This window comes from Ptychodera flava, chromosome 21, assembly GCF_041260155.1.
Source record: "Ptychodera flava strain L36383 chromosome 21, AS_Pfla_20210202, whole genome shotgun sequence".
NCBI lineage: Eukaryota > Metazoa > Hemichordata > Enteropneusta > Ptychoderidae > Ptychodera > Ptychodera flava.
This window is the reverse complement of record NC_091948.1, coordinates 13,249,389-13,272,100: the sequence shown is the minus strand read 5'-3', so window position 1 is coordinate 13,272,100 and position 22,712 is coordinate 13,249,389. Positions and strand designations below refer to the sequence as shown.

The 22,712-nt window shown below is 36.8% G+C and overlaps 2 protein-coding genes across 4 annotated transcripts in view; one reads left to right on the top strand and one right to left on the bottom strand.

The window, feature by feature from the left end:
- Positions 1 to 1,317: 1,317 nt before the first annotated feature.
- Positions 1,318 to 16,004, bottom strand: LOC139121464 (bcl-2-like protein 1). Its single transcript, XM_070686362.1, has 4 exons — positions 15,503 to 16,004; positions 8,401 to 8,545; positions 4,454 to 4,684; positions 1,318 to 3,836 (listed from the first exon to the last, which is right to left on the bottom strand). Exons 1-4 carry the CDS (start codon positions 15,772 to 15,774, stop codon positions 3,720 to 3,722), a joined length of 765 nt encoding a protein of 254 aa, XP_070542463.1. The 5' UTR covers positions 15,775 to 16,004; the 3' UTR covers positions 1,318 to 3,719.
- A 249-nt stretch (positions 16,005 to 16,253) lies between these two features.
- The window catches only part of LOC139121463 (PWWP domain-containing DNA repair factor 3A-like), a 32,243-nt gene continuing 25,784 nt past the window's right edge, over positions 16,254 to 22,712 (top strand). Inside the window, exons 1-5 of one of the 3 annotated variants that reach the window (XM_070686359.1) lie at positions 16,254 to 16,382; positions 17,332 to 19,115; positions 19,934 to 19,988; positions 20,550 to 20,704; positions 21,314 to 21,381. In XM_070686359.1, coding sequence (XP_070542460.1) covers positions 17,369 to 19,115; positions 19,934 to 19,988; positions 20,550 to 20,704; positions 21,314 to 21,381 — 2,025 coding nt within the window. In that variant the 5' untranslated portion in view covers positions 16,254 to 16,382; positions 17,332 to 17,368. Of the gene's footprint in view, positions 16,383 to 16,443; positions 16,570 to 16,696; positions 16,826 to 17,331; positions 19,116 to 19,933; positions 19,989 to 20,549; positions 20,705 to 21,313; positions 21,382 to 22,712 lie in introns of those variants that run through there. The other 2 variants (XM_070686361.1, XM_070686360.1) reach the window with 2 other exon arrangements.

Genomic DNA, 22,712 nt, shown 5'->3' with positions numbered 1-22,712 from the left:
CTTTCGTCTTAAAATGCAACCTTTATAAATGTTGCCTGCTCCTGAAACCAACAAATCTGTTAGTTTGCTTCTTAGGCTGTGGGGTGAGGGGGGGGGGGGGGGGGGGTGCTGTCTCGTAGCTCTTTATTTTGATATTACTGGTATACCCCAAAACTTGTGTCATGCTCTGACTTTTCCTTGAAAGCCGTACTGCTGCTTGTTTGACTGTGACGTGAGTCAATCCTAGAGAAATAATGGAACTCGCATCCCCATGTAACTCATTCATACAGAGGTACATGTACATACCGGTAGGACCAGCATCCAGAAGTCTGAGCTGTGTGCCATAATTGGGTGTAGTGCATAAGAACGAAGTAACACTCATGGCATTCATAACCAATTACTATGTTTTGTTCACAAATTTGCGCAAGCTGCAGGACATGGTTACACCATGGAAACCATGTGACATGTGCGATATTCAGTCAACATCCTGATCTTGTTTTGTAAAACTAGTCCAAAACCTGTTGGCAATTCAATTTTCCAATAACGATTTTCTATTGTTCCTGTCATTATTTCGTTGCAAGAATGTTATTCTGGTAGACTCTTTGTTTAGGGAAAGGGTGTTCGAGGCGATGAAGCACAATGTTTTATTTGCCATGGGAGTGTTTTTATTTTGCATTTTCTTTTATAGTCTGGCTTAAAATATTCACATCAATCTCCCATACACTGTCACACGGTCTACAACAGAAAGTTCACATACCAGACTTTGAATTTCAACATTAAATAATTTATTCACCTGCGTATAAAATTCTAAAAAAATTACTGTGATTTTAAGTTGGAATGATGAGATACAATTTCGGAGATGTTGCTACAAAACTAGATTTCATCAAGTATGACCTTATTTAATAGAAAAGTACAAATTTGATTCTCTTCAATGCACAGAAGCATTGAAAGTATATTTTAAGTATAATAATTGATTTAAGTCACAGGTAGATCTCAGGTATGAAATGTCTATCTACAAGTCTCATACAGAAACTCTAAATGAGAAATAAAGAACAGATATCTACTGGCTTGGAATGTCATACTTTGATCAAAAAGTCTCAATGCTGAACTCCTAATGACAACTAAGATAAATCATAACAAAACAAGTAAGCTCAAAGTAGCTGGGACTCGTCAGATGAGAGTAAACAAGGAATTTCCAGAGAGATATTTGCATCTTAAAGAAATTGTCACAGAAACAGTAAGTTTGGATATTATTCAATGTTATAGAATAAGTTTTGATTTTGGGAGGTAGTTCAATTTTGACCTGTATTCACTATCAGAAATTTTTTGGGGGGTTGGGGGTGGGGGGGGGGGGGGAAGGGGTGATCTCAAGAATTTTGCTGATGGATGATAATATATTTGTTGCATGTGTCGTTCACACAGAGCTAAACATTTGAAGTCATGCTGTTAATAGTCCAATGTCAAATCAGAATATATTTGTTGCATACATGTCGTTCACAGGGAGCTGAACCTGTGAAGTAACTCATGCTGTTGATTGTTCAATGTCAAATGCAAATCTATCCATCAAGGTATCTCATGTCAAGCTGTGATAGCGTCAATATGGTAAACAATAGGAGTCCAGGCCACTTGAACTTGCACAGAACGACTTTCTGCAGTTTTGTTATGATCGTAAAAGAGATGAAATAAACATTTTCATTATGGTTGACTAAATGTACAACTATATAAAAAATATTCACACACTAGAATTCAAGAAGGAATGACTCATTGAAATATCCAACACTGTATAATTTCATCTTTCTTCGATATTGGACCCATGAAGTAAGAGTCATTAAAAAAAGTACAGTTTATGTTGAACGTTTGTCAGAATAATGCGATGCTTTGAACACTGTTGTACATGGACTTTATAACAGATTCAGGATAGGGGACAGTCCCACTCAAACCAAACACATATTACATAAATAAATAATTAAGAATCTGGAAAAATACATGAATACCGAGAACAAATACAATGGCAGGCTAAGTAGTGGCAGTATGCATGTAAAATTTGCATAAATTGTAAATATTAATTAATTTTTTTCTTCTGAGCAAGTTAAAATTGAATTCTCAGAATCAGTAATTCATAACTAAAATAACTCTGAATACAAATTATTGAAAATCAGGCAATAATCTGGATATTCATCAATAATGGAATAATTCTTGGACTTGATGTCAATCACTCAACAATTCTAAATGCATTATTTTTCAGAGGAAAACAAAAAAACACACGGAAAGAGATCAAGGTGAACAACTGTCCTCTACAGTTTTTATCATTGTATTTTGTGTAAAGACTAAAATGTACTCTTCTCTTTTAGAAATCACATGCAATATAGCAGGTTTTACCCCTTACACCCCCATTTTATAAATTGGAGAGTCCAACCTTAAGAGTAGAAACATGGTAGGTTGTTCACAAAAATGGTTGTGTAAGGGGTAAACCTCCTTTTTACCTCCCCTGCAAACTCAAGACTACCTGAGTTGTTCTTGGAATTGGACCTGACATATCTACACTTTCTGAGAAGTTCAAAAGGCCTTTTGAAAAATTTACTTCAATATGGAAGGACAGAGTGAAAAAAAGATTTACCTCGGTAAAAGATCTGACTTCAAATACCCTTAAATAGCTGTTACTGTGTTTTCTTTTGAAGTGGTGTGGTCCTTGCAAATAATTAGCTGTAATTAGTTGTGCTTTCGTCATTGCTCTGTTCTCAGAGTACACAACAAAACCCTGTCATAGTGTCATCTTGGAGTGAATCTAATATGATTCCATTCTTGTCACTGTATGGTTCAACCTGTTTCACTTCTCATCTACTCATACATAGGTTTGAAAACACCTCGGAAAACTGACCTGGGTTGTGAGGTTTGAGCACTTTTCCTTGTAAAGCAATTCAAGTTACAAATTTCTAGCATGCTTCGCTCACTGGTTTCAAAATAACGATGCCAGTACATTAAGTGATATTGCTCTTTCTTGTGAATGAGTCGCATAATTTGCGGAAGCAAAACTCTGAGTGACTATTATCTACATTCCATATAAAAATGTATCAAGGCTTTCAGTTCCTTGCTCTACCAGATACACATTGGCTGGCAAAATGACACCAGGAAATAGTTTGGTCTCATTTGACCTTTCACCTTTGAACCTAATCAGATCTAGAAATATAATGCAACCTCTACATGAATACTTGGTATGAAAGGGTTCAGTCTGTGTTTAAGTACTGATAGTTGGAACTGTTAAAGACAGTAAAGATTTTGTATTGCTGTATTTATAGTACCAAATTTTAGTTCGTGAATTTCCACTTTGGTCCTTTCGAAGAGTACTGACACTAAATGACTGCGAATAGCTGTACAATAATGTTGACAGAACATGAAATGGTAACAGAATTGGAAGGATAGTATTAAGCTATATTGAAAGTAATCATTTTTCTGAATAGGCGATCTTAAGTATATTAAAAATTATCATTTTTGTTGAAAATGTTCAAACAAAAGTGTAATATCAATCTACTTTGGCACTTAATCTAAAGCTGAAAAAAGCTATGAACGCCTTGCCAGAAAATGTGACACAAAAGCTGACCTTGATGCTTTTATGTACTGCTGACAATAGATAACGCAAAACTTATGTATGCCTACATATCATGACCACAGGCACTGCACATGGCATAACATAGGCACTGGTCAAAAGTCTGCTGAGTGTTTGTTGTTCTAAAAGGTTTTGTTCAGTTGCCAGATGACCTCTTCTTCATCCACATGTATCCCAGGACAAGAGATCCCACAACGACGGCAGCTGCCGCTGCATACTTCAAGTAGTGGAAAGATCCATAGATGACAGCCTCCTGTGTGCAACAATTTAGAAAGAGAAAAACCTGACGATTTCAGAAGCCACTCTTAGGCACAATCACTTTCGATATTTTGTCTTTTTTATGTGACTGAAACAGGAATGTATTTATATACAGATTACGTCAAACTAGTTCTTGAAAAACAAAAGCCTTAATTCAAGGGGCTAGGACAGTCCTAATAAACCTAGAGGACAGATGTAACATTACCAATTTGAAAGTAATATTTTGTTTTGTTATATTTTCATACATTTCAATGACTTTATGCCGTCGTGATGCTCAGTTATACATTTCTATCCCCACTTCCCTTGTAGACAGGTCCAACTTAGCTGCTGAAAACTATCAGGTTGTACCAACTTTTATTGAACAAAGGTACAATATCCATGATGTAATCAATAAGACAATTAGAATCATGTTTTTTCTAACTCCATGTAGTACACATTCAGAAATTCCCTACACTTTATAAATAAATAGTATACTTGCTATCAACACACACAAATACTAGACCAATATTCCATCATCCAATAGTATACATGTATGGCACTGCTTTGTTGTATGTTGCCTTTTTTTGTTATCATTACTTCTGTATCTTATTTTTGTTTAACAAAATAGCTTACCCAGCCACCATGGTCTCTGACCCATGAGCAGACAGTGTCACTGATATATTGTAGTGACCAGCTCACAATTCTTTGGAAGAAATCTCTCATATTTTGCGACAGCATCAGTATGGCCAGGTCGCTGCAGAAGAAAAACAGCACGAGGATCCTCTCCCTCGTCATCCCACGGGAAAACAATGTGGACAGGAGGTCTCGGAATTGCTCATAGGAAAGCTCTTCAGAGACAGGGACCTGCAGGAAAGCAAATCAGGTAGAATATGAGTTCAAGATGGAAGGAAATGAAAGATCAGATCAGGTCTGCATGATTTTTACACTACACTAAAACTTTTCACTGAAATAACATACATTTACAATTTGACAGATTTTATACATGAATCTTGCAAGAAAATTTGCATAGTTTTCAGGTATGTGAAGTCGTACAAAAGAAATTAATTTTTTCAATATCTGCAAACACAAGGCCATATTCATTCCAGATTTGGGTTGGTGAAGAAGAAAAAATACACTATAATATTATGAGGAAAGTTCCAGTTTCATTTTGTTCAAAGTCCATTTTCTATCTCATAATTTTTTACAGCACCTAATAAAATCAACTTCATTTTGTAGGTAAATTGTGAGTAAATTGAACTTGTAGACAAAAAATATAAAATATGTACTTTTTAGAATGATCTAGATGCGCCAAACATTCTTGAATAAAATCACCATTCATGAAAATTTGTATAACTGCTTTCAATGCAGTCAAGTGGAATTCTTTTAAAATGTACATCACATGGTTCACGTGTGGTCAATCTCATTTTGACCCCAAATAATATGTCTGGACTTTGTATTGAGACTGTCTGGGTCAAAGGTTGATCCACATGACATGCTTCTGTCTACCAGTTTAATACAATTTGCTATTCAAGTTTGCAAGCCAACATATATTTCACAACATAATACCACTATGCGTATTTATCTAAAACCATTGAAACTTTTCAAATATGAAAAACAGCAAGTATTAAACGTTTTTTTTCAGATACCAGTGGCATGAAATGTCAATCAATGCACTGAAATAACTATGATACCATTTTTTTCTGTCAGCTAAGTGTAAGTTTTGATTGCTCTAACGGTCCAGTCTCAGTCCATTAAACATACAGTAAATTGAGACGTTGTTTTATAGATGTAGCTTAAAAAGGAAATTATAGAATCTACCATTTTCTATTAACCCTTTTCCTGCCAAGTTCATATTTCACCATCAGGTCAAGATGGTAAAAATTAATGAAATACAACATATTCCATATGGTGTATTTTAACATAATATTGAACATTTGATGGCCATTGAAAACATTAATACTGTAACTTGATTTTTATGGATTGAAGATGCTATAACAGACCAAGCCAAGTGGGTGAAAATACGTCATGTTTTGGCTCAATACCGCTTTTTACTGACTTGGCTGACAGAGAAGTGATACTGTCTGGCAGGAAAAGGGTTAAAATGGACGAAAAACCTTGAAGCTCTCAAACAAGTTCTCTCCAAAATGATGGAATCCATAATGTTGATTGGATATACAGTATATATTAACAAAACTGAACTTGAATTTTAATATGTTGACCCTATAGAAAATGTTATCTCTGTGGAAATTACATGTACATGTACTTTGTTGAGTAATATATTGCTGTGAATATTTTCAAATCAATTTGCTTTGATCCCACCGAACTCTTTAAACACGTACGCCATGGAGTTTGGACCTTTCTATTTGCATAAATTGTATGCATAAAGCAAACAACACAGCTAGAAATGAATAGCAAACATAGTTTTATATCCTATAAATTGTCTATAGTGAGACTTTCGGACAAGGACAGGACTGGGCTGCTATGCACATTCAAGATGAATATGTCCGGCACACACTATCCATTCATGATGAGTAAATATTTCTGATATACTCTCAGGTATTTAATTTACATTTTAAATTTAGTGATGAAAGAAGCAGAATATTACGAGTGTGACTTTAAAAATCCCTCACACTATGAAGGGAAATTTTCTTCCTTATATGGTGTTGCAATAACACCTTGACTAATTACTGTCATGCCCAAATATGGTAACTGTTTGTCACATCTTGCAAAATAAGGTCATTAATAGTGAGGGACTTTTGTAAATTTGTCATGAGACTTTGTTTTTATTTTATTCTGTGTCCCGCTTCTTGAGGTTATCCTGACAAGAATCTTTGACAAAAATAATCATTCTTACAAGTGTTAATGCGTGGGTGAGGGTGAGTCATTTGTTGAAAATAGCACTTTGTCAACTTTCAACTTGTTTGTGTGGTAAGAGTTGCTGCGAGATGCTATAGATGGCAGTGATGCAATCTTTGTTTTGATCCAACAGGTGGGCTTGGCAGTGTACCAAACTTTTACATTGATCTATGAATTTAACATACATGGGACACAGCACGCAGATAAAAATACAGTACCAACCAACAAAAACATGTCGTGTTACAGAAATGTTTCATTCCAATAATTGACCGATCATTTATATTCTACATGTATATCATTTGCATAAAAGAAATACATTTTTTACAAATTTTTTAGAATTATCATCCTTTTTGTCCTTGAAATACACCTGGTCATTTTTATTAAAATATTAATTTGAATACACAGACAAGTTCGCTTTTCGCTGAGAAATTTCAAGGCCAATTACATCACTCAAATCCTGCTTTCAACAATAGCCTTTTATGATTGTGTTTGTGCATACCCATTGTGTTATATTTAACTCATTATAATTAGCCATTAACAAGACAACAAAACACCAAAGGATGAGATTCCTTAAGACTCGCTCCTAGTGAAAAGTACAAGGACATTATCAGTTTATAGAAAAATAAGTGGATTAATTTTCTATGGATGTTTGACCTTGTCCCCCTGGCTAAGGTCAGGCTGATCTAATGATCATAAATTTTCATTTTAATATGACAGAAATCCTATCACAGACCAGGAAGTTTACACTTTATGGCTTTATTTCTCTTTGTCCTGTCTTAAACCTCTTTTACACACTTGTTGCTTAAGGAAAAAATTGATTTTTAGTGTTTGTATGCAAAAAGAAGAGTTTAAAGCTTAGGGAGTTTTTAATGTACAGTATTATGTCATAGTGTGACCTTTGGTGTGTTGAAATCACCTTGATTTGCTATTTATGGGTTTGACAAGGTTTCAGTCATTCAAACACCACTTAATTTGCACGCTTTGAAGACTAGTAAGATTAAGTCATCAGCTTCTAATATCATCTTTATTATAAACCTATTAACAAGCCAAGAGCTGCAGCTGCAACCGTGTCACGTGCTGAATTAATCATTCAGGGGTATCAATGAGATACGACTGCTCACAAATGTTACAATAATGAGTCATGAAGAGTAATACGTGAAATAGTCATAAAGCTATTCACAACACAAACATGATTAAAAGCTATCACAAACTGTGTGTATAACTGCTCATCCATTTTGCCTCATAAATATATATACAGTTCAATTGTACTTTTGTACATAAAAATACATCAAAACACTCAAAACTCTTTTTTTAAAAGTCCCAAAAGTTTATACAGCACACTTCCTCAGGCGCTAATCTTGAATCACTCCCAAACTAAACTTCAATGATCACAAGACTGAGTTGGCCTGAGTTCTTGTTTGTTCGGTAAACACTTCTGATAGGTTAATTGTACAGAAATATCATTTTCAAGTGGCCTTCAAAAGAATTTCATCGAATTCATCGAACTGAAACAGAGATAAGGGGAAGTACTGATGGGCCATTGTAGGTCACAGGGAAGTGACCTTTCATTTCATTTCAGAAACCAGTAGCCTGTGGTGGCATGCTTATACAACTTTAGAAACAGGATGGTAAACATGGAATGAGCTGCCACACAAATCACTTCCTTTCTATAAATAAAAGTATCCTGCTAGTACAAACGGAATAGAAACCATTTTCATGCCCACCTCTTGTGCTTTCCTCTTTACTTCTTTCCTCTCTCTGGTTTTGGCAAAGTCATCAGCCAGCCTTCGAAGGTCCTTTCCGGTCCTTGCCCACACTGGATGGGTGTAGAACTCTGCAGCTGGTGAGTTCACCCCTGAAGAAGACATCCTATGAGGAGGCAAGAAAAAACAAAATTGAAGAGTGTATACAGATGAGGAACTGAAAAGTCAAATTTAGACTCATCATAAAGTCAGATTTATCCTGTTTGTAAAAAGATGGTGAAATACGTGAACACATCTTGATTAAGGAAATGCTTACACACTCAGGAATTCTCTTATCTCTCTGCAAAAACACATTGGCCCTCAGTCAGCTTTGATCAGTGTATGATGACTGCTCTTGTCTTTGAATCTCTTTACACTGATAGTATTGTAGCATTGCTTTAACTATATGCTTGGTACAATAATGATGTATATCATCACCATCATCACATTTTATATCTACATGTGCCAAGTTTCCCTGCTGCCCATAGCTAATTTCTTAAAATACACACCTAACTTGGGATGTACCCAAAACACAGTTACTTTTATTAGAAAGGACCAAATTCTATGAATTTATACCACTTGCTTAGCTCTGAAAATAAACCCCATTACACCAGATGTTATTTCAATAAATTTGGGGAAAACCACATCTGGGAACCTTGCTGACAACAAATTTGGCCTGTCAAAATGTCAGTTTGGGTCAAGTTTGCTTGTTGTTGCTATGACAGCAGACTGTTGATCAGGCATGACCTAATTGTCCTATTGTGCTATGCCTTTGGCAACCGTCCAAACCATGTTTTCACAATTATCTTTTTCATCATTTTCTTATGATTAAAAATGTCATTCTTTGAAATGTGAGAATATATAGAAGTAATTTCTACAAGGCACATCATCAATATTGAGATGGACTTAGCTTTTTTTCATATTTCTTAGTATCATATACATAAAATCCTTTGGTTAAACAATAATGGTATTAAGGTAGCGACTCAGGTTCATTGTCACTTATTTTCAATCCTCATTTTCACATAGAAGAAGTGGTCACACACTTGACATGTGGTACTTTTTTAATCTGCTCGGTCACCGGTTTCATATATATTACTAGGACATGACTTCCTTTACTTATATTTAGCACAGACAAGAGTTGTGATAAAATCTAGCGCACTTAAAAGCAGTTCAACTTTCAAGGACATCTCATGAACTAATTATCTTGAGTGTTTCCAAATTATCAAGTGATTAGACAAACAGAACAGTACTGATAAAAGATAACGGAGATTCTAGAACAAGAAAAATATTTGAAGAGTGATAAATATTATTCTCTATTAATGATGTTGACATACATCAATAGGTGCTAGCAGCAATTGTTTTCGTTTCAAAATTTGCTCTCATAAATTTGTTTTTCTTTTTCTGTGATGTCATGTTTAACTTGATCACTGGGGTGAAGGTAGTTTGTCTGGGTCTGGGGATTGGGAATACCCATAATGATGAATTACATGTATAGATGTGACAGTGCAAACAAGACAGAGCATGTTCAGACATGTTCTATGCATTCATTATTTTACTGCTTTTGTTTGTAACAAAACATTGGACATAACGATTTAAATATACTTAGAAATTATGAGTCCAGTTGTGTGTATACGTTCAAGTCTATATACGTCCCAAGTCTATCGATTTATCTATATATATATATATATATATATATATATATATATATATATATATATATATATATATATATAAGTATACAGATGTCCTCGTGGGAAATTAGAGTGTTCAATGTGGAAAGCAGAGCATTATAAATAATAACACAATTAATTTCAAGTGCAAAGTCCTAATATCTGTTACTTAAGTTTCATGCATCCTGCAATCATAAGATGATTTCATCTTTTCAAAAATACCTACATATTTTACACAGAAATTAAAACGGAAATAAACATTTTAGTCATTATTTACTCTCTCAATCTTCATTTTACTCGACACCACGGTCCCTTCACAAAAGGGATCGTGTCGACTCATACTATTAACAAAGACTCAGTATGGTGTCCAATCCATGCCAAATTACTACTTTGATTTTGCAACACAACATGCCATTCCGAATTCTATTTTACAATTCAACATGCTATTTCACAACTCAACATGCTATTTGACAACACATCATGGACTTCCAAATCCTATTTTACAACTCAACATGCTCTTCCCAATTTCATTTGACAATTCAACATGCTATTTCACAACTCAACATGCTATTTGACAACACATCATGGACTTCCAAATCCTATTTTACAACTCAACATGCTTTTCCCGATTTCATTTGACAACACATCATGGACTTCCAAATCCTATTTTACAACTCAACATGCTCTTCATTTGACAATTCAACATGCTATTTCACACTCAACATGCTATTTGACAAGCACATCATGGACTTCCAAATCCTATTTTACAACTCAACATGCTCTTCCCAATTTCATTTGACAATTCAACATGCTATTTCACAACTCAACATGCTATTTGACAACACATCATGGACTTCCAAATCCTATTTTACAACTCAACATGCTTTTCCCAATTTCATTTGACAACACATCATGGACTTCCAAATCCTATTTTACAACTCAACATGCTCTTCATTTGACAATTCAACATGCTATTTCACAACTCAACATGCTATTTGACAAGACATCATGGACTTCCAAATCCTATTTTACAACTCAACATGCTCTTCATTTGACAATTCAACATGCTATTTCACAACTCAACATGCTATTTGACAAGACATCATGGACTTCCAAATCCTATTTTACAACTCAACATGCTCTTCATTTGACAATTCAACATGCTATTTCACAACTCAACATGCTATTTGACAACACATCTGGACTTCCAAATCCTATTTTACAACTCAACATCCCATTCTAAAGCTAGCTCTGCGGAGCAGGGCAGTGTTACTGGCTATCGAACAAGATTCAAAATGGCGGACGCGAAATGGTCCCTCGCACAGAGAGAGAAATGCGAACTTTGCACAAGTCTAAAACGCAGCTTAGTACATTGTGTATCTAAACAAAATGAGCGTGCTCGAAAACTAGGATCGATCACGATTATAAATTAAAAATTGCCTGTTTTTGGAAAAGAAACTGCGCGCTGCAATCAGCAGTTTTGTCTATTGTGCACCGTGCGTGGGAGGCTTATCGTGAAAGACCGAGATTTACTATATGGCGCATCTGATATGGTCCCATCGCATAGAGAGATGAAAATAGGCTTTGTCTAAGTTCAAAAGCACAGCTTAGCTCATCGTGCATCTAGACAAGTTGAGCGTGCTCAAAATAGGAGATCGATCACGATTTTGGGTGAAAAAAACCGATTGTTTTCGGTGGAGAAATTGCGTGTTGCAACCAGTGGTTGGTTTTGCCTATGGCGGTCAGCAGGGCTGTGGTGGGAGGCCTTTAGCCGGCAAGGGGTGGACCATTGGGGAGTGGAAAATTTTCGAAAAAAAATTCCCCACAAATTTCAATAAAAATAATCAGCCAAAGAAACTTGAGAAAAACAGATGACGCACTTAGGTAAAGGAAAAAAAATCCGTCAAAATTCTGAAACATTTTTATTTTAGTCTGCATCAGATATACTATGATTCTTTGGCCAAGAAAGGGGGGGGGGGGGAAGGGGAGATCTGAAGGGTATAATCGTGGCCAGTAAATGAAGTAACTTTTTTATTTTATAACTTTTTGTTTTGTTCATCATATGTTTTTCTTTCACTGAAGTTTGGCATCGTAAAGTAATTCGAGATATAAGATAATATAAAAATCATATCTGTGATATCGATTGTTAACAACTGTATTGTGGGTCTTTACACTATGATTAATTAACAAGAATTCAACAATTCAGGCAGCTTGCATCGGTACATAAAATGGGAAATATTCACCAACCATATGACAAACAATCACTTTCTTTGTATTTCACTATTCAACGAAACTGATTTCCATTGTAATGTTTAAACTTTATTTTACAATTAAACATTACAAATCCGTATTTTTCTTTTCAAAATTTCATTTGTACACTTGTCTTGACGGTTTCGCTTTTCTTTCTAATTCCACATAATATCCCTCGTCATATACACAGGCTTGCAATTGAGATATTCATACTCAGCTTGCTGGAGATTGGTCACTACATCATCATTTATGATACCATGACCAGTGCCGTTCAGAACAACAACAAGCCGGAGCAGTGTTACCATTCTTCGGTGTAGCCCATCATAGAATGATCGGTACTTTCTAACTCTCTTTCCAATAGCTGTATTTTCTCTGTGATGGTCTGCCTGATGAAGGCTGTGTTACGTGAACGATTCATTTCAATGATTATCATAAGTAGCGAGCAGCCATGACAACTGACAACTAAGCCTCAGCAAGCGGAGATGTAAAATACGAATATGGGGCCAGACAAGGGTCAAAGCTCTGTTGGAACGGACTTCGCGAGAAAGACTTGTGGATAACAACCGATAGAGGTCGCTGTAATGTCGCTATCCGTATTCTTCTGCACTATTGCATTTCACACGCACGGTATTCAACCGTCAAGACAAGTGTACAAATGAAATTTTGAAAGAAAAATACGGATTTGTAATGTTTAATTGTAAAATAAAGTTTAAACATTACAATGGAAATCAGTTTCGTTGAATAGTGAAATACAAAGAAAGTGATTGTTTGTCATATGGTTGGTGAATATTTCCCATTTTATGTACCGATACAAGCTGCCTGAATTGTTGAATTCTTGTTAATTAATCATAGTGTAAAGACCCACAATACAGTTGTTAACAATCGATATCACAGATATGATTTTTATATTATCTTATATCTCGAATTACTTTACGATGCCAAACTTCAGTGAAAGAAAAACATATGATGAACAAAACAAAAAGTTATAAAATAAAAAAGTTACTTCATTTACTGGCCACGATTATACCCTTCAGATCTCCCCTCCCCCCCCCTTCTTGGCCAAAGAATCATAGTATATCTGATGCAGACTAAAATAAAAATGTTTCAGAATTTTGACGGATTTTTTTTTCCTTTTACCTAAGTGCGTCATCTGTTTTTCTCAAGTTTCTTTGGCTGATTATTTTTATTGAAATTTGTGGGGAATTTTTTTTCGAAAATTTTCCACTCCCCAATGGTCCACCCCTTGCCGGCTAAAGGCCTCCCACCACAGCCCTGCTGACCGCCATAGGCAAAACCAACCACTGGTTGCAACACGCAGTTTCTCCACCGAAAACAATCGGTTTTTTTCACCCAAAATCGTGATCGATCTCCTATTTTGAGCACGCTCAACTTGTCTAGATGCACGATGAGCTAAGCTGTGCTTTTGAACTTAGACAAAGCCTATTTTCATCTCTCTATGCGATGGGACCATATCAGATGCGCCATATAGTAAATCTCGGTCTTTCACGATAAGCCTCCCACGCACGGTGCACAATAGACAAAACTGCTGATTGCAGCGCGCAGTTTCTTTTCCAAAAACAGGCAATTTTTAATTTATAATCGTGATCGATCCTAGTTTTCGAGCACGCTCATTTTGTTTAGATACACAATGTACTAAGCTGCGTTTTTAGACTTGTGCAAAGTTCGCATTTCTCTCTCTGTGCGAGGGGACCATTTCGCGTCCGCCATTTTGAATCTTGTTCGATAGCCAGTAACACTGCCCTGCTCCGCAGAGCTAGCTTTAGAATGGGATGTTGAGTTGTAAAATAGGATTTGGAAGTCCATGATGTGTTGTCAAATAGCATGTTGAGTTGTGAAATAGCATGTTGATTGTCAAATGAAGAGCATGTTGAGTTGTAAAATAGGATTTGGAAGTCCATGATGTCTTGTCAAATAGCATGTTGAGTTGTGAAATAGCATGTTGAATTGTCAAATGAAGAGCATGTTGAGTTGTAAAATAGGATTTGGAAGTCCATGATGTCTTGTCAAATGAAATCGGGAAAAGCATGTTGAGTTGTAAAATAGGATTGGAAGTCCATGATGTGTTGTCAAATAGCATGTTGAGTTGTGAAATAGCATGTTGAATTGTCAAATGAAATTGGGAAGAGCATGTTGAGTTGTAAAATAGGATTTGGAAGTCCATGATGTGTTGTCAAATAGCATGTTGAGTTGTGAAATAGCATGTTGAATTGTAAAATAGAATTCGGAATGGCATGTTGTGTTGCAAAATAAAGTAGTAATTTTGGCATGGATTGGACACCATAGACTCAGTATGGTAACTATGTGGTAAGTTTAACTATACATCAAGATGTCACGATAATCTGCTTAATTTAAGGAAGAATGCACCTCGGGGACAGATATTTGGACTCCCAAACTTGTTCAATTCTTTTCTGATATACCACTTGTAGGGGTTCGTTTTAAAGCTCTTGGAGTAAGAAAACTTTTCAACGGCTTAGATTTTCGAAATTCGAAAAATTTATTTTTCTACGTAGAGTTAACACAGGGATGGCGGCCATTTTGAATTTCAAATAGCGGTAAATCTTGAGTTATTTGTTTCTCCAGTGCCAAAATTTGCACGGTGATCCCCGATTTTTATTCTTGATTTTGAAAGCAAATGGTTGAAAGATTAAAGAAAGTTTGAGCAAAAGTTTAAGTCTTTTACTTTCGAGGCGCGAACTACCTTAAATACAAGCTGCGCGTATTATCTCCAAACTTTTCTTGGTATAAGTTTCTTTAATTTTTTAATGATTATAAAAACAAAAAGTTTTCAAGCATTGAGGTGGTACAAACAAGCTGTTAATTGCCCCCCCCCCCCCCCCACCCCCTCATGTGTTGCGATTGTGCAAGAATATTTGTTTGCCACATGTCGGATCCACCTTGGCTACATTTTTAATATCATTTCAGAAAATAAACCGTCAAACTCAAATTTATGGTGTGAGTATGAATGTTATGTGGAACATTATTTGCAATGTCCGACAGTCGATGTGCAAAAAGATATTGAAATATGCCTTGTGAACCACTCTTTAGCCATATATTCCAACCAATCCTCGACAAAAAAGATCATTTTGATGTACGGAAGAGTACTAAACAAAAAGCGCAACCAAATTTTTTATCTGACAACTCACCCATTACTACTTCCACAACAAGGTGTTGCTGCGCGAGCGCCGACGCCATTAGGAATATTATTCTGTCCACGGTCGTCGGGCATCACATACGGTGTCAAACTTGCCGGTTCATTTAGACCTTCCCGGCGAATCTCGCTCGTCAAAAAGACCTGGAATAGTTCTCTTCCTTCTACGACAACCTCGTCAATTTGTTCTGGGATGTTCAGTCGTAGTCCAACGCTCGAAGTGCGCTTCCTGAATTTACTCTCTTCGTTTGGCCAAGGAGAAGCCATGGCCGGTCGGTGTGTACGTTTGCTCTTTGCACTAAGTTGCAGCAGTACGCTTCAGATTCAATATTACAGATTTTCTGACTTGCGATTGTACTTGGAATGTTTTTGGAATTACTGTCGGTGTTTCTGGAGCTTGCAAGCTTAATAGTCGTTTGGCAAAACCGTCGGCTGCAACGAGATTTTTATAGGAGACGAAAATAGTGATGACGCATCAGTATTCAAATGCCAAATGCGGGAAATCCCTGTCGCTGTGTGTCATAATTTGACCTTTGGCTTTGACCATTTTCATATAGGGAGCTAACAGCAGTATTATTTCATACAATTTGCCATATGGAATAATTTTCCCGGTATACTTTACAGACAGAGGATATACATGTAATTGAAACCAAAACCCTATCATGTCGTAACTACTTTACGCCATTTTAACTCCACTTTCAAAAAACACCCAATCAAAAGTGGAACATACTGACCCGGAAGTAAAACCTAGACGCCATATTTACAAGCAGTGTGAAATCGAAACAGGAAGAAAGAGACATTTGCGAATTACGCTTTTGTCTTGTCACGTTTGTTGGATGTCAGTGTGTGCAACAGATTAAGCACTCCTGCACGAGGTGAGTGAACGTTTACAGGGCACAAAGGGAAGAAGAAACCGTCAATCACGGAATATCTGCGGTGACACAGACACTGTGACATGACAGTCGCTACTTCAAGACATCGACAACCACTTTGCGTTTGCGTGTTGTGTACACACACATACATTGTACATGTAGGCTGGTTCTGTAGCGATTCGGATCAAAGGTTGAGCCTTTATCTTGTTCAAATCTTTACAACGATGTTAAAGTAGAAATGTAGCCGTAATTCCAACAGTGACCAGAATGCTTAATGTGTAAATCTCTGAAAACAGGAAAACCGATCGTGATATCGTTTAAACGTGCAGTGTCGGTGCATCGGAGTCACGCAGATTACTATAAACAAAATTTCTTTGTGTCCAGTCCATATGTAATCCTCAGTCTTGCCAAACGACAAACTGTAAGCACTGTCCCTCAACATGGAGGTAGGTATGTAGAGAAGCCTTGCCTTCCTACCTCTATGTAAAACAAAGATAAAAATATTTTTATTTTTGCAAAAGCAAATTAGGGCGTGTTTGTTTCAATAGAACATAAGCTTATATTTTGGCAAATATTTGTTTTCGAAAGTTGTGCAGAAAATGCTATCTCTGCTTGTAGAAAAGGATTATTGATTTTGTTGTTTAAGTCCTTGGTAACATGGCTTGGGAACGCAGGTAAAATTTACCAGGGTACCACACTGTGCATGCCACTTTTTGCTTAGCTGTGCATCACATACAAATGCTGTTTTTGTTTACTCTGAGAAGATTTGCTCTAGCTTAATGAGGCACGGGCTTGTAAATAGCTCGTACTTTATCCAGCAATAGTTTGGTGGCCTACCCCTCAATATCCCCTTGTGGATAGGAGAATTGTGATATGTCACCTAAGGTTGTGATTGCGAAATTAAATAATGTGATTTCAAAGTTGATTAGTTTATGTTTCATTTCCATTCTAGTTGTGTTAACCGTATGGTTAAATGAGTTTGTGCACCGATGGTAAACACAGCCATCATGGAACAATGTAACCCTCCAGATGATACCACTGCTGTCAAGAATGTAGAATGCACCATTGACAGATCCTCATCTGATGATCAACACACTCTGAAAACTACCCCAAGGAAGCGTGAACAGAAAAAACAAGAATTGACAGGCGAAGCAGCAGATGCAAAAGCAATTCGCAAAAGTCCGCGGAAATGCAAGCCAAGTTGTAGAAAATCTGCTTGTTTCCTGTTTTACGGAGCGAAAAAAGGAAGCAGCCAAAGGATTCAGAAATCACTGGCTTTTGCAAATGGGAAACTGAACAGCCCAGACTTTCCAAACCCCACATCAGACAAACTGCCGAAGTCTGTTCCAGACAGTGACATAGGGAGCACGCAGATTCTGGACGGCTCTGCTAAGAGTGCTGATGTGTTAGCCAATGGCATGAACACAGCAACATGTAGTTCCAACTCCAGAGTTAATATAGACATAGGTAAGAGAATTGGATTGAAGACACCTGTTGATGAACGTGTTTTTGATGCAGATTTATGCGACAGTGAATCAGATGAAGGAAGAAGTACAGGACAGAAGACAAATCTTAACAAAAGTGTTTTTGAGAAAGATTTGTGTGATGATGAAGAAGAAGTCGAAAGCAATAGACTTTTCAATCATTGCGGTTCCCCTCATGGAGTGATTATGGACTCAAAAGAACAGATCAGAGCAGATACTTTACAAAATGAATGCTCTGGCGAGTCAAATGGCATGAAATCACATTGTAACAAGGAATCAGTAACAGAAGTGAAACTTTCCAAAATGAACACAAAGTCCACTTTGACGAAGGAAAGGCAGTCAAAAGCTGAAGGTGGGAGTATGCGCTCTGAAAATCCAGGCAGAGAAGTCAAATGCAGTGATAACAGCCATAAGCATGGAGTGGAGGAAAGCCATACTCCCAATACATCACTTAGAAGGAGTGGAAGAAATTCTGTTAGAAAAACAGAGGAGCAGAAGACTTGTGATGCAGTCACATCCAAGAGAAATGAGTCTCCATCTTGTAAACCTCTGAGAGGGAAAACAAACTTACAAGAAAAAGTCGAAAGAAACCCTGTGAATCAGGTATGTACCAGTACAGAAAATAGAAGGGTTCTTCCACCCAGAGGAAAACGGACATCATCCAATGTTGAGAGTACTGTAGAACTATCAAACAAGAAGGCAAAAACGCAAACAGGCAAGTCTTCATCAATAACTCAGAGAAGCAGTGGTTTTAAGGGCACCAACATGGGAAAGGAGCAGTGTAGCAAGGCCAATTCTCAGTCTTATGATGCAGACAATGATCATCAGAGCGGTAGATTGAAAGTAGCTGGGGTGGCCGGTAGAGGTAAGCAAGAAAAACAAAGCCGGGTTAGACGAAAATCAACAGGCAGTGATAACGGGAAGGAGAAGGAATTGCCATCATCCAGAGGCAAACGAACCAGGTCTGCAAGCTGTTCAGGCGTCAGGAAATCAGCAACAAACTCACAAGAGAGACAGAAGCCAGTTCAAGCGAACAAACCAGTGGCTGGTTCAAGGTCAAGTGCCAGGAAAAGAAAACAAACCAACACAGAAACTGGGAAGAATGACTCAGCAGTTTCCAAGAATGTCAAAAAATGTAGAAGCAAAAGTACTGCAAGGGGCAAACCATCTGACAGAGTTCCTGATTTTCCATCGTTTGATGACAGCATTGATAATTTTGCAAAAATAGCGCTCAGTACTGATCTCAGTAAAGGCAAGTAGTTTATAATATTATGTGAAGACATAACACAAACTGTTGTAAAGATTCTGTGTATTATGTGATATCTAGCATGGGATTGTAGTTGATAGATATATTTTACAGCTAAGAAGTATTGCTAACAACCAAAGAAGAAACTTTCATCTAAGCTTAGCTGTACTGTATGCATGTACGAAAAGAGTGAAGTTTCTTTCTAGGTCTTTTCAAACATTGATAACAAATAAGAAAACTCCAACACTATATGAAACATTTTGATTGTTATTGTGGATACGAATGACTTACAACTGCTTAATAATTTATGTCAGGGACAATTCTAAGGTTATATTGGATTAAGGTTAGTGTAAAGAAGAGCACTCATTTGATAATGTGCAAAACAGTGACGATGATGATAAAATTAAGCTTTGTTTGGGCAAAGTTTTAACGCTTTGAGTGCTGTCATTTTTCCCACCAAATTTTAGTGCAACATTTTACCAAATTTTGTGAATTTTTCTGTAACTTTTTTTGATAATTTTGGACCAAAAATGGAAATCACGTTTTCTTGGCTACAGTTCTTTATCAAAATGTCGGCAAAAATCTGAAAAAATTTGACAGAGGTACATGTATATTCTGTAAAGGAGAAAAAAATTGACTTTGGCGCTCAAAGGGTTAATTTGAGCATGTCAACATCAAAATGTTTGACTTCAAATTTAATTGCAGTACAAGACAAACCTGTTCATATACATGTAGGCAATGCTTCCTTATAGGACAGTAAAATTGTCCATGTGCTTACCATATTCTGACCGCCAACACTAACAGACTGTACACTTGATTTTTAGATCATAGCATGGATGACTTGAATGGAGGAAACGGTGAATCTTGTGGCAACTCAAGGTAGGATTTTACTTTTTCCAAATCTATTCAGTTTTCCCTTTTGTACCCACAGAAAGTACAATCTACAACACAATACGTTACATGACATGTACATAAAAGTAAAGAATTATCAAATTATCCATGTAAATAGTTGAACCATTTAAATTGCCCTTTGTCAGTCGTTGCCAAAAACAAATACAGTAAACATTTTTCTTACCCCAAGAGCTTTAAAATGAGTACTCACATGTGGTAGATCAGAAAAGAATTGTAAAAACTTAGTCTGAATGTTTGTCCCTGAGGTACATTCTACCTTGAGTAAATATGAGAAAAGGCTGCTGGGATGGCTTGCTTGCAACTGAGTCTTCTTCAAGAACTGCATGTACAATAATGACACACATCATAATGCACTGTCAGCAATCATACATATAAGGTAGGCATACGGGCATACCATCATGCACGGCCGCTGTTTTATCAATCTACATGTACTGTACTTTGATCCAAAGCTTACATGTATTTCCATATGTAGAAATAATATCAACAATCAGCTTGAGGTCGACAATTATTTGATTTCCCCTCCATCAGGAAAGAAGATATACCCTTCTACTTGGAGAGAGACTTAAATGACGTCGGCGGTGAGGAGGATGACAAGGAGCTGTACTCACCATCTGTCATGAGTGACGATGACGATGATGACGATGACTTGCCGGATGTCTTCAATACACCAACATCTCAAAAAGGTAGAATTTCATCATTGATTTCAATGGATATATATTTCATATTTTACTACAAAACAAAAACATGACCACATGTTTAGACATAATGAAAGTCATTCTTTTGTAATGTATTTTATCAATTGAAAATATTTGTGATATTGTCATAATATATAATTCATTCATGCCTGACAATTATTACTGAGCTGTGGCACTTGTATCATATTAATAAAGAGACAGTATAAACTAAAATTAATATTAAAGTCTGCAAAGTCTTACTTCCTCTCAACTTCACAAAATATTAATTTTTCAAACTCCTTTTTATTGGTTGATGAAAATATATCCAATACTTCAAGTTACCATTTATGACACTGGCTCAGGAAAATACTTTAAGGCTAAGGGGAATTACAACCAAACTTTCTTCAGAACAACTGAAAGGGTGAAAGTAAGATCTATAGGAAGAATTATAAGTAAAATGTTCAATTTGCAAACCCCAATATGTTGGAATAGTTTGATTTGGTGGTCTGAATAGACTATATTGATTTTGAAATTTACAGTTTTAGATTCTTTGACATGACAGGTAAATCTCAGGATTCTTAAGGTCATGTTCTTTCTTATTGTGTTTCCATCTTTCAGGGTGTGTTTTCAAACCAGAAGAAATTGTTTGGGCCAGAATACGCAAAGCCCCGGCATGGCCCGCAATTGTAAGTAATACTAACAATTGTGATCGTATAAACATATACTAGTATATGGAAAGGTAAACACTGATATTTACGACCAAAAAGTGTGTTCAACCAGTCTCTGTTAGGCATCTTCAGCGAAAAAAGTTGGTGCTTTGAAAGGAGCAAAGAATCAACTATGTAGTGAAATGCAACCTTGGTTCCAAATAACCAGAGGCCTGTGTTCCTCTATCAAGCAAGCAACTGCTATGAAGAGCGCCCTCTACGTCATATGTATTTCCTGATAGCTGTATACCCGGATCACTACTTCCAGCTGGCGCGGTGAGTTATGGAAATAAAATAGGGGTCACGGGGTCATTCATGCCAAAGACGCTCTCAGCGTCCGTAGTTACAGAAGAGCGGCACATCGTTTCGCGGCAATTCAAACTGTGTCAAGGCAAAGTAAGTATCTTTCACTATTTATCAGTACGTGACAGCAAATCTCATGACAACAGATATATCGAACATAACTCCCCTCTCAGAATACTTTCTCTGTGAATCCTAGCAAAATTTCTTTTCCTTTGCACCGTGACATTTCAGATGACGCCGCCTTCATGTCTTCTGCTTTGTTTACATTCACTTTGGGTAGCGCCGGCTACGCCAATATACGGTACGCTCATTACAGAAAACAAATAAATTATATTTTTAATCAAAAGTGTACCGTAACCGACTGACATAATGTCACAGAAATCAGAACATATTTTGTTTACAGTGAAAAAAGCTGCGGTAAACGATCGTGTGAGCACAGTCCCTATAGGGACTGTGTTGCTGCGAATCCGTAGCCTCTGCCACTCGGGAACCACTCGGGTAGGTTGGCCAGCAGAACACGTCAAGGAGTGGCAGGGCTCGTTTTTCGCAGCAAGTACGCTGCGTGCTGCCTACCTTCAGCCTACACGGTTAAAGTTGGTTTTGCACGGAATTTGTAATATAAAATGGTTCAGTATAGCCATAATCATCCCAGGTCAAAAGTAAGTTATGTCAGTCGGTTACGGTACACTTTTGATTAAAATATAATTTGTTTGTTTTCTGTAATGAGCGTACCATATATTGGCGTAGCCGGCACTACCAAAGTGAATGTAAACAAAGCAGACGACACGAAGGCGGCGTCAATCTGAAATGTCACGGTGCAAAGGAAAAGAAATTTCGCTAGGATTCACAGAGAAAGTATTCTGAGAGGGGAAGTTATGTTCGATATATCTGTTGTTATGAGATTTGCTGTCACGTACTGATAAATAGTGAAAGATACTTACTTTGCCTGGACACAGTTTGAAGTTGCCGCGAAACGATGGTGTCGCTCTTCTGTAACTACGGACGCT

What these genes read in the sequence shown, in the direction of transcription:
- LOC139121464 (XM_070686362.1), bottom strand. Translation starts at nt 15,774, where the DNA reads ATGGCTTCTCCTTGGCCAAACGAAGAGAGTAAATTCAGGAAGCGCACT. An exon ending in TGTTGTGGAAGTAGTAATGG is followed by an intron (nt 8,546 to 15,502) that starts GTGAGTTGTCAG and finishes GCCTCCTCATAG; the next exon opens with GATGTCTTCTTCAGGGGTGA. An exon ending in TCAGAGACCATGGTGGCTGG is followed by an intron (nt 3,837 to 4,453) that starts GTAAGCTATTTT and finishes TGTTGCACACAG; the next exon opens with GAGGCTGTCATCTATGGATC.